This window comes from Lissotriton vulgaris, chromosome 9 (assembly GCF_964263255.1).
Source record: "Lissotriton vulgaris chromosome 9, aLisVul1.2, whole genome shotgun sequence".
NCBI lineage: Eukaryota > Metazoa > Chordata > Amphibia > Caudata > Salamandridae > Lissotriton > Lissotriton vulgaris.
The window spans coordinates 784,879,278-784,891,981 of record NC_141697.1 but is presented as its reverse complement, the minus strand read 5'-3'; the positions used below and the strand labels follow the sequence as shown (position 1 = coordinate 784,891,981).

The 12,704-nt window shown below is 46.1% G+C and overlaps 1 protein-coding gene across 1 annotated transcript in view; it reads right to left on the bottom strand.

Moving 5' to 3' along the window:
- The window catches only part of CTSW (cathepsin W), a 536,072-nt gene that overhangs the window by 16,689 nt on the left and 506,679 nt on the right, over positions 1-12,704 (bottom strand). Inside the window, exons 9-10 of the mRNA XM_086938511.1 lie at positions 8,733-8,820; positions 7,845-7,918 (exon numbers count right to left, since the gene is read on the bottom strand). Of these exons, the coding sequence (XP_086794637.1) occupies positions 7,845-7,918; positions 8,733-8,820 (162 nt within the window). The remainder of the gene's footprint in view (positions 1-7,844; positions 7,919-8,732; positions 8,821-12,704) is intronic.

Sequence of the window (12,704 nt, the reverse complement as noted above, 5' to 3'; positions counted from 1 at the left end):
CTGGTACACATCTCAAGGGCCTGTGTCTTAAGTTTCAGCGTTCTAGGTCACTCAGAAGGTTCCTAACTCTTTAACTTTGTACTTTTTACGCACCATAGACTTTACATTGGAAAGTGCGTGCACTTTGAACATTGCACCCGAGTCCCGCGGGCCTTTCCCGACTTAATCATTGATAGTCTCGAATAGCTCCAGCGATTCCCAAGGCCCTAGGCCTGTTCCCATTCCGATTGGTATCTCTTATACCACTTTCTTAGTATATGGTTTAGGTGGCCCCTAGGGCTCATCCATATTGTGCAACTTTTGTGTATTTTAAACTGTCTTGTGGTTTAACGCTTGTGCTTCTGTGCTCATAAAGAGTCTAGGGGATTTTATAGTTAATAAATCAATATATATTTTCAATATATATCTGTGTGGTGTCCCTTTCATTTGGTATTCAAGGGGGTTGTGTATGGTATTACAGCTGGCTTCACATGCCTTTCAGAGTTTAGCCTAAGACTGCTTTGTCCACGTTACCACTAGGATAACTGGTCTACAAGGTTGAATTACAACCAATCATCATAAGGGTTGCTTGGCATGGTACAAAGTGATCACTAAGAATTAGTGAGCATTATATACCAGGCCAACTTCTCACAGGGGCCCTAAGCAAAGAGGGATTATCACCCCGGCAGGAGAGTGGGTCGGGAGAACGGATGGCAGGCAGTCCAAGCATCCGTTTGAGGCCCTAAAAACGGCACGATCACAATCTAGAGATAAAGAAGGTGAAATGTCAGAGAATGCCTCTGACACCACGAGTACTGCAGGCGAAGAGGTGAAGTTTCTTTTATTAACGATAAAACAGAGTCTGGCATCTATTAAAACCAAGATGGACTCAGTGTGTACACAAGTTGATATACTAGCGCAAAGGTTTCAGAAGCATGACAACAGGATTCAAAAGGCGGAACAACGAATATGGGACTTGGAGGGCACAGCAGAAGAGAGAAAGGAAAAATTGAAGCTGTTGGACCACCTACTCAAGTCATAGTGGCAAAGAGCGAGGACTTGGAGGCGTGCTTATGACGTAATAACGTGCGCATAATGGGAGTACCAGAAAGCACTACCATCGGGAAGATGGAGGATTATGTGGAGCGCATGTTAACATCCCTGTTCGGGGCAGCGGCCTTCTGCACACAGTTCATAGTGGAAAGGGTACACCGCACTCTGGGGCCGAGATACCGCTGTAGCCTCAATCCCCCTACCCCCCCCCCCTCCCCCCTCTCCGCCCCCCTGAGACCAATAGTGGCTTGCATCTTGAACTATCAGTACCGGGACTTGGCTCTTAGGTTGTCAAGGGATACGGAACAACTGAATTTTGAAGGGAATAGTATTGCCCTGTATCTTAACTTCACAATGGCGGTGCAAGAGGCCAGGAAAAAGTCCTTGCCCGTGAAAAAGAAGCTGAGGCAACACAAATTGACTATGCCATGCTATACCCTGCGCGCCGGTGGATCACGCATCAGGGAAAGCAATACTTCTGCACTAACCCAAAGCAGGCAGAGGAGTTCTGGAAGCGAATTAATCAAGGAGCACAGAAGATGGAAGAAGCGCGATCTCTGAGGCGTTCCAGATCACCGATGAGGGAGCAGGGCTAGGCACCATATCTCCCTGAGATGTTGGACCGGACCCTGAAATCAAAGAGGAAAAAGTGGTTGATGCACGAAGTGGGGGAAAAGGTCCCTGGATAGGTCTCCCCCTGACGTGGGGGCTGTGCAAAGAGAGCATGTTTAGGGTACCATACCAGCACCATCCACCTATGCACTGGACTACTTCATGGGTTCCTCCCTCACAGCGGCCCACAAACTGGCATTTAAGTTGCAATTGGTCTGAACAGAGGCAAAACTCAGGCACCCCCCCCCCCCCTCCAATGGTTTGGAGGAAGGTTGGCTGTGATGCCCCCTGGAGGCTGTTAACCCGGAAGTAGAAACCTACTGCATTGTTCAGAGTTTTCTTTCTTTTTGGTTTCTTCTTTATCTCTTTCCTTTGATTGATTGATTGATTTTAGAGCTTATATAGCGCATACTGTCACCCTATGGGTATCCTGACGCTTCAGACTAGTATGATATGACCAGAGTGGAAGCAGGTCACAGCAGAGAGAAAAAAGAAGAACAGGGAGTTAGGCCTTGGGATAGAGCCAGGTTTTTAGGTTCCTGCGAAACTCTAGCAGGGAGTTGAATTGTCTAAGGCTCAGGGGGAGTTCGTTCCACAAACAGGCACCAACCATGCTGAAAGCCCTTCCTCCTAACCTAGACCGTTTGAATCTGGGGATTGTCAATAGGCCGGCACAAGAAGGGCGAAGCTGCCTTATGGGACGGTACCATCATAGCCTTTCCTGCAGAGGGACAGGGCCTAGCTCGTGCACTGCTCTAAAAACCAGACAAAGGGATTTAAAGTGGACCCTTTCCCTTATAGGCAACCAGTGTAGCTCTCTCAGAGCCAGAGTTGTGGAAGAACTCCGTTGCCTACCAAGGGACATATTTAGCTGCTGCAGACTGGATTCTTTACAACCCCTGGAAGATGTACAGAGGGGCCCCCAAATACAGGGAATTGCAATAGTCCAGCCTGCTTCCCACTGTGCTTCTTACCACCAGTGAGCGTGACTCTTAAGGTAATAAAGGGAGTATTTTATGTAACATGCGTATTAAGGCAAAGCATACACTGGCAGTCTTATTTGCCTGTGATTCCATCTGGAGGTCGTCATCAATCATCACGCCCAGATTACGTACCTTCCCGGCCGGGGTTAGAGGTTCCCCCTCTGGTGTAAGTCTAAACTCAGATGGAAATTGTCTAGGAATCCTACCAGAGGAGCAGTAAACCACCTCAGTCTTTCCACTATTAAATTGCAACGAATTTCTTCTAAGCCAGTCAGTCGTCCGCCGCATGCATTGCTGGAACATGTCCAGAGATAATGCATGGTCACCGTCTAAAGAGAATGGCAGTTGCGTGCCATCGGCGTAATTGACTAGGCAGACTCCAGATGACTTTATAATGGGGAGCAGGGATTGCAGATAGACATTAAATAGGATAGGCTAATCGCAGATCCCTGCGGCACCCCATGGTTGACTAGAGATTTACTAGAGGAGTACGGTGCTAAGGTTACCACCTGCTGTTGTCCTGCTAGATAAGATTGGAGCCATTGCAATGCCCGGCCTTTCACTCCTATCTTCTTCAGTCTTTCCACTAAGATGGGATGGTTCACCGTGTCGAATGCGGCTGACATATCGAGAAGCACTAAGACAGTGGCATTCCCGTTGTCGGCTTGCATGCGCACATTATCCAGCATGGTGGCCAGAGCCGTCTCGGTCCCGTGCCCTGGGCGAAAACCAAAATGATCTTTATCAAGTAGGTGATTCTCCTCCAAAAAGCACGACAGGGACCTACTGACTGCTTTTTCAAACATTTTCGACGGATAAGGTAGGAGAGAGATGGGCCTAAAGTTTGCCGGTGTTGACGGGTCCAAAGAAGGCTTTTTAATCAGAGCAGTCACCACCGCCAGTTTCCAGCATTCCGGGGCCATTCCTTCTTCCAGGGACTGGTTGCATATCTGCCTCAGCCATGGAAAGGTATTTCGCCCAAATGACTTCCACATTTTATGGGGGAAAGAAAATTGTCCAAGAATACAGGCTGTTGTTGAACTTCCTCTAACCGTTGTTCAGGATTAAGTTGTTCAGCATTATTATTAACGTATAGAGTATCCACGATTATCCTGAAAATGTAGAGCAATTTCATCACATAATTTTTGGGATGCTGCCACTTTATTTTCCATACATGTACGGGAGGAAAGATCCTTGATAATTTTAAAAAGTGCTTTAGTCTTGATTGGCGCTTGTATGATCGAACTGGCATAAAAATCTGCCTTAGCCTTGAGGATACACTCTTTATATTGCAGTTGTATCAATCTTAGGTCTTTTTTCTCTTCCTCACCGTAGCCCTTTCTCCATTTCCTTTCCGCCTTCTTGCGGAGCATGCGGAGCTGTTTCAGCTCCTCGTTATACCAAGGAGCCGAGATTATGCTCCTGTTTTTTATTTCCTTTATAGGGATTACCTGGTCCAGGATATCAGTTATATGGTTAGTATACACTTTATAATTCACATATATTTCACTTTGTTCCTTGAGAGATTTGAGGGCTCACAATAGACTTTAATATGAGAACATTGTAAAGAAATGTTCTGGGGGAGGGTGGAATTCTCTACTTTGACAAGTTAGGGAGGTCGTTGTGGGTGGGGGTGGGATGGGAGATGCATGCTTCATTCTGCAGTTCAGAGGTAATGTTGAATGGGGGGGGACCTGTTAACCGACCTGTTTGGGGGGGGGGGGGGGGGGGGGGGGGGGTCAGGGAAGGGAAGGTGCATCTTTGACCTCGCATGGTAAAAGATCCCGGATGGAAATACACATGACAGAGGCAGACATAACCTGTAAGGCAACTTTTGGTGCCTGGCAATAGGGATACACAAACATACCTATGGCAAACTTGCAAAGACTAACGGGCTTTAACTTCCTAACATGTAACCTAAGAGGGCTGGGAAACCCGCAAACAAAGGCAGAAGCTGGCTTATCTGGAGAGGCATGATCGCCTATCCAGGTCACTATGCTTCAAAAGACACACTTTGGGAAGGGAGCTGGGACACGGTTCACTTCTCGTTGGGCGCAACACAAAAGCCTATCTAACTACTCCGTGTATACTAGGGGTACAGCAATACTTATTAGAAAAGGCACGCCATATGATGCAGCAGGGGCGGGAAGGTTAGCTTCATACTCAGTTATGCTCGTCTGCTGTTACAACCCAAATGTGGATGACCCCTCGTTCGTTAATGTCCTATGGGGCAAAATACAGGATATATGTTCCACTTATGCTATCTGGAGGGACACAAATGCAGCATCTAACCCGCAGCCATCCACATCACTACACTGCTACTCAGCTGCAGCTACACAACATAGTTCAAGAACATAATTTGTGTGATGCATGGCGGCACGTACACCCGAACTTAAAGGAAGGGACACACTATTCTGCAGTATACACATCGTGGGCTTGGCTGGATTTCTGGTTGGTCTCAATGGGGATGGGTCCCAGAGTGACACAAGCCCAACATTTAGCACGCACTTTTTCAGACCATTCCCGGGTGCGCATAATGCTGGTCCCGCCTATATACGATAGACCGAGGGCAGCCAGGCGCCTCCAGCCAACAACACTATTGGATGCTCCCTTTAGGGATGAGGTGGGACAAGAAATTAGAGATTTTGCCAAAGGACTATGAAGTCGGTCCCCCGCATAACAACTGTGTGGGAGGCCTTTAAGGTCACCACACGGGGCATATGTATGGCAAAGGGAGGAAGCATGTTAAGAGATTAACTAACTGAATATGGTGAGGCTGGTGGAAGAGAAATTCCTCTTCTCTATTCAGTAGTGTTATTTATGCACACATGAAGTTATTTATGCACAATGGATTAAAGGTTGCTCCAAAAAGTGGGATTAAGGACACAAGTGCCCATGTGGAGTGCACATATGAGGGATAAAGTGACTCTACAAGTAAAATGAGATAAAACATGTGACGCAGTGCTACAGCAGCCTGCTAGTGGAGTACCCAAATTAAAATGAAAGAATTCTCCTCCAGGAGGAGTTCAAGAAGTTTCTTAGAAGTCCAAAGGGGATTATTGCTTTGGTGCAGGCAAGGATTATTGTCGATGTTTCGACCCAAATATTAGTGTGAGTTTGAAATCATCTCAAAGGGTCTTCATCAGGACATGGGGTAGGGGCAACCTTGAGTCGCATGAAAAAAGGCCTTCATTGGATTTCTTATAGAGGGAGAAAAGATGGCAACCCAGCTTGATTTTAGGGTGCTCAGAAACAATAATTCAATATTGTGACCTTAATATAAGCCCTTCAAAACACTCAAGGTAATGGAATGGGCTAATAGAGATGAATCAGTCCTTCCAAAATGTTTTATAGAACTATCACTGTCCGGTCTGATGAGGACAGCTTAGTAGCGCGTCTTTTGAAGGGACTGTCCAATGTCGATTAAGTCTGTCTCTTTTTGGGACTTGTCGTGGTGTTGAAGTTCTTGATGTCTGCACTGTTTGAGCCACTGGAGGAGATTGATTTACAATTCCTCGCGTTTAAAACCCTCTTTTTGGTTGCTATTACATTGGCCAGGAGGTTAGGGGAGTTGGGGGCTTTGTCCTTTAAGTTTCCTTTTTGAAGGATGTTTCCTGACAGGGTTATGCTGGTGCCGGCTTTTACTCCTAAGGTTGACATTTCTTTTCATTTGCAGCAGGAAGTGGTTCTTCCGGACTTTTTACCATCCCCAGGCCCCATGGAAGAGGAGAGGTTGCATTGCTTCTATGTCAGATAGGCAATCCGGATCAATTTGCCGAAGTATCAGCCCTTTCGGAAAGTGGAGTCATTGTTTGGCTCTGCTAGGAAGTGGGAGAAATCTGCAACTGCTACATTGAGCAGATGGGTCAGGTTGTTGGTCTCTAAAGCTTATGAGGTTCAGGGTCAGATTCCACCTTTTTCGGTTCAGGGTAGGTCTACCTGGAGTGTGGCTTCTACTGTGGTGGAGCTGCAAGGAGAATCCATCGGGGAAATTTGCTGGGCTGCGAATTGTAAATGTAAATGTAAATGTACTTACTGGTAATTGCATTTCTTGGAGTCCAATTCCCTCTCTTGCAGCCATGGAACCTTACACCCTCACTACCTTACAACGAACAATGGTCGTTGTTTGGAGCTTTTTTACTGACAGGAAGTGTGGCGCTGGAGGACATTTTATTCAATGAAACTACATGGGATTGGTGTCTGCGGAGGCCTCACATGTAATGGCTGCAAGAGAGGGAAATGAACTCAGAGTAATGTAATTACCGGTAAGTAATTTAGACAGGTTGGTACGCCCAGGTACTGAGGATGAGTGAGCTCGAGCAGTGGTGCTTCAACTGTAAGAGGTGAACATTTCTTGGTAAATTCACGTCTGTTTAATCAGCATGCAGGGGGCATATAAAAGCCTTATTTGATGATCTAGGTCGGAAGGGTTAAGTAAACGGAGGTAGGAGAGGAGGGCAAACAGTAGACTCAACTGCTTGAAGGGCCTCTGTGGTGGTAGAGTTACAGCCGGGAGGTGTTTGAAAGGGGTGAGGACAGGTAGATGATACCAGTCTTCAACAGTTCTCTAAAGGGAAGGGGTGGGTCAGATATGTTGGAGTTTAGTGTTGCAAAGGTTGGGATATCAACCACCAAAGAGCAGCCACTAATTTGTTGAGAGCTTCAGGTTGGGCATGATGAAGAGGGGTATTGTTGTGGGTTCTATTAGTTCATGATTGACTGAGGAGCGAAATTGATGGGGCTATAACTTTAAGAATGATGAAGAGGCCCTACAACTGGGAGGGCTCTACTTGCTCTCCTAAAACCATCAACTGGACCATCCACATTATCACATCTCATGTGGAAGTGAATCTGCATAGCAGAGGGGCTTGTCCACATTAGCTGAGTTGCTAATAAGAGTGGGCTGAGAGATCTCTAGAAGAGATTCATTCAGAGATGCCAAAAATTGAGTTTGTGTGACAGGTAAATTGCTTTTAGCTGGATCCGGCTCTTAGTAGGTGACAAATTCCTAAACAGTCATACATCTCTAACACATCCAGGAGCTTTGCCAGTAACCTGCAGAGAGTTAAGTAATTGTGTGAGGATTTTCATGATATGTGAGTGGTCTGTCGCAGACTACAACTCCTGCTGTCAATTTGCGTGTGCAAAGCTTAATCACACCAGATTCCCCATTTTCGAAAGGAAAGTGCTTAAATGGACTACATTTGTGGCTCTTACCTCTTCTCCAAATGTATTCCCCCAGCTGTTCTGTAGGATCCAGTACCGTTGCTGTTTTTTCTTTATTTTTAAAACTAAGGAGGAAACAAATCATAAATGCGTTTGTTACATTTAAATTATGGACTGCAAACCCTCCCCAAAAGTCACTAACCTTCTCAAAGTCCCCATCTCTCCTTCAATTATTAAACAAAGTACCTACAGCTATTTTGTGCGAAAGTTTCTCCCTTACTTTATACCGTGCTCTTTTTCTGAAAGTATGGAATTGCACATTTACTCATATAAATGCGCAAAGATCAGAAATGCCCCATCATATTCAGTGCCACGAATCCCCCAGCTCTGCCATTTGAGCGTTTCCTAAAAAAGCTTTCATTTGGTACTCTACCCCATTACCAATGCTTCATTTGTGCCGCTGGTTGCAGGTGATGGGTACCTACATTCCGTTTTGGTTACAGAGACTTACTTTTCATCGTCAGAATATGATCTCTGTCAAGAGAGACGAAGGTAGAAAAAGAAACAGAGAGAGCAATTTAGGAATAACCATGAGCAAGAGAAAATCAGTGGTGAAAAGAATCTATAAGAATGAAATAGTGGGACAGAGGCATGAAGTGCAATCAAGCATAGAGGGTTTTGGTATTGAATAACCCTGGCATTCGATGGTGGGCTCATAAGAAAAGCTTTGGCCTCTGGTCCTATTTTTTGTTATTTTTACATATGAAGCACAGGTGTTAAGTATTCTCCATTCACTTTTAGAGAGCAAGGCTTACACTAACCCTCTAAAAAAAAAAAGCAAGTCTGCCATAGTGCATGCCTGCCCACCCCCAAAAAAAGGTTTAGGTATAGAACTGCAGGGTAACTCATTAATTTCTGCTACGGGTTTCAAAGACTAACCTCCATAGCCAACAAGAAGAACTGAGTGGTCCACATGCATAGGGTCGCATTCTTTCTTTTCAAGTTTGATGATCCCATTCTTATAAGCCTAAATACACAAACACAGAACAAAACTTAGCGATCAATGGAAAGAATTCTAGCAAGGCTTCGACTTCTCAATTCAAACGCATGACATGTTCGAGCACAGACAGAGATACTTCCTACATTATTATGGATTACAACCAATATAATTGATTTTTAAATATCCACTTCACCCAATAACGTTGCTAAACATTCACGGCTTGAATTGTGATCTCCTGGTAATTCTTGGTAAACTGTTTTTTCCACAATTTTAGCACATATTTTCTTTTTTAGATTATGGGCCATCCACATGACAAGAGTGACTACTTGTTGCATATAACGTTGTAAACCAAACATATCTCCCACAAAGCACCAACTCTAGGAAAGAACCAGCGGTAGTAAGGTGGAGGAATTCACACACTGGTATAGATTTCAATATAATAATCAGATTTTGGAGACTGAATATGCTTTCCAGTGAACAGAACCTGATCGGACCAATTCAATTTGGGGGGCCAGAAACACTGCACGGGGGTAAACCTACCTGTGGACCGGAGGCTGCAATCGCTTCCACATCAGACGCTCCTGGGGCCGTGACGCTGTTGGTCTCCCCTGCCGCCGCAGCAAGCACCACCACGCGGCCGCAGAGGTGGGAGACTACAGCTCCCAGGCTCCTTTGCCCGCACCGCCCACTTCCGCCTGACAGCGCGCCCGGAGGCGCATAAAGAACAGGAGCTCCCACTGAGGAGCGGGGGCCACAAACGCTGCACTGGGGTAAACCTACCTGTGGACCGGAGGCTGCAATCGCTTGCCACATCAGACGCTCCTGGGGCCCTGACGCTGTTGGTCTCCCCTGACGCCGCAGCAAGCACCACCGCGCGGCCGCAGAGGGGGGAGACTACAGCTCCCAGGTTCCTTTGCCCGCAACGCCCACTTCCGCCTGACAGCGCGCCCGGAGGCGCATAAAGAACAGGAGCTCTCTCTGCCCCGCAGACGTGCGCGGGCGGCGCCGGGAGAAGCCCGGGACAAGGGCGGGACCATCTGTGGCCATCAGGGTCCAGCAGAGGCCGGGCCGGGCCACCCCCTTTGGCCGTAGAAATGGGAAAACGCAAGCTCAATAACGTTGAAGGCGAAGGTAAGAAAGCTAAAGTCCCTCGGAAGTCTGAGTCTATAATTTCTTACCTAACATCGGCAGTAGGGGGTCTTAGTGCAGAAATTGCCAATGCTAAGAAATAACTGGGCCTGGATGTCGCCCTTACCACTCATGATGTCTCTGGTCCTGCACGAAAATTGGATTTTGTTCCCTCTATTCCACTTGAGCCCACTGTAGTGATTGTGAATACACCCCAGGCCCCTCAAATCGACCAAGATCGGACTGAGGCTCCCATCCAGGATACTGAGGAGCTTATTCAGGGTCAAGACTTTTTAGGACTTAAGGGTCCGAAGGGGAAACAAAGGCACTCTAAAAAAACCCGCAAACAAAATAAACCTAGTTTGGCCTCCGAAAATGCTTCAATTGACTCAAGGCTCCCGGCTCAGCTGGCAGCTCTGGTGGAAGGGCTGTTTGAATCTCGGCTAGAGTCGGCCCTCGTGAACATTGCCAAAGACATTGTGGACACTCTAAACTCTTGTGTGGCTAGTCTATTAAATAAATGCGAGCACATTGATCGTTTTATAAAGGAATATAGGGCACAACATCCTAGGCCAATAGTGTCACGGGAGGTACGGGAGAACACCAAATCACAGATCGCTCACTTTGTAGCATCTGAAACTCCACCCTGTGAAAATTTCGTAAGTAAGACTCCAAACCAAGAGAAGCTGAGACCCAGGAGTGAGGTTAATTTCAGTGGGCGGCTGACCAGCTCTGCAGAACTCACATCAAAGAAAGGAGCTGGGTTAGCACAATCTAAACCCGTTTTAGGCCATGCAAAGTCTACCTTCCACAGGGGCCTTACATTAAATCTTCCACCTGATGCTGCGCCTTTAGTAGCAGTTCTAACTGGGGTTCCTCCTATAAATATTGGTGCAGTGGAAACCGAGTCTGATCTCTTGAGGAAGGCTCAATTGTGGTGTTCCCAACTTAGCAGTGGAGGAGCTGACATCACCTCGCATATTATTTTTGCTAGACGAGTTGCGTGGGTAGGGAGGAGAAGTAAAAGTATACCCGGTGATTGTGTGGTTGTAAATTTTAACAGACCAAATGTGGCTGACAGATTGCTTTGGGGCGGATCTGAAATTGTGGGCTCTGGTATTAGGCCGCTTCCCTTGGTTTATTTTTATCCCCCGGTATTCCATACATACAGAGACTTCTCTAGATTAGACGTTCAAACAACTAGATGCCGTCACTCTGAAATGGCTGTCATCAACAACAACAAATACTAAGCTCAGCAGACATCATTGAGGAAGGAGAGACGGAGCTCACTCTCCCAATGCACGATGGGTACTCATCCTACTCAAAGGCCCACAGATCTAATTTTGTCAAATAGGTTCACACCTCTCTCAAATATGGAAGTTAATGATTGACTAAACAAGACAGAATCAGCCCTTTTAGGTTGTAATAAGGCGGTAGTCCATTCCTCTTCCCGTAAATTCCTTAGTTGGAATATAGCAGGATTAAAGAATAAATGCGCTGATGAGAGATGGAAAATGTTTGTGAAGCAACATGACATCATTGCATTACAAGAGACCTGGGACACAGAAAATAGCTTTTGTCTAGATGGGTATTCCAGTTTTGTTGTGAAGGCAGTTCCGGGGCTAGGGGGAGACCCAAAGGAGGATTGCTTATGTTTATTTCACTAGAGCTAGGTGGCTCTTTTAAACAGCTGGAGCTGTCCTCAGATAATATACTAATCCTGGAATGGGCAGGCCCCAATCACTCAACTACCCTTCTGATTAATTTCTGTAATGCTATGGAGAAGGACCTGTGTAACCTACACCTTAATTCCCTGGTGGGTTTTTTAGAGGACTATAAATCCTTACATAAAACTTTATTAGAAATCATATTGATGGGAGATTTTAACATTCATCCGTGTAGCTGGGATTGCCTGGCAGAACAGCAATTAGGCCCCACTGGATCCATTACCACACACTTTGAACATAGCCCACAGGGGGAAGCTCTTGCGGACTTATTGGCTAGTATGAATTTGTTTGAAGTAGACGGTTTTAGGGGGGAGGATAGGGCCCCGACATTCAAAGGAAGAGACTCAGACACGGTAATAGATTTTATTTTTGTTTCGGTAGGATTGGTAACCAAGGCCACCTCATATGAAGTAGTAGTCTCTGTTTTCAGTGATCACAATCCTCTTGTTCTGGCTCTGGACTTGGGGGATGTAACAATTAGACGGGAGCTGAGTACGACAATCACCAACACTCTGATTCCAAAGGATCAGGCCAGGAGGCTTAACTGGACTAAGGTAGTTCTAGACACTTTTATGTCGGATCTTCTTCTTAAGGCAGAGGTGGACTTCGTAGTCTGCCTAGATAGCACAGCCACTGGCAACGATATCATTGGCACCTATGTCGCCATCTGCACTAGAATCAATCAGGATTTAAAAACCAAATCTAGGCAGAAAGAGTCTAACCATCCTAGGTGGCTTGATGCCAAATGCTCTAAAGCACACAAGGACATTTTACAAGCCCTAAAACTGAAACCACGGAATAGTGAACTCATTGCCAGGATGAGAAAGACCTATAAACTGGCTATGTCCTGTAGGAAAAAGACCATTAAAAACGAGGCCTGGAATAATCTTATTTCTTCAGATATCCTAAAGGATAGCAGTAAATTTTGGGCCACAATTAATCACCCTTTTTTCTCCGGGGTCGATAACTCGGTTTTGGACTGTGTGATCCCTGACGATCTATGGGTATCACACTTCAGTAAGATCTATGATATCGAGGAGTGTTCACCCGTCGTAG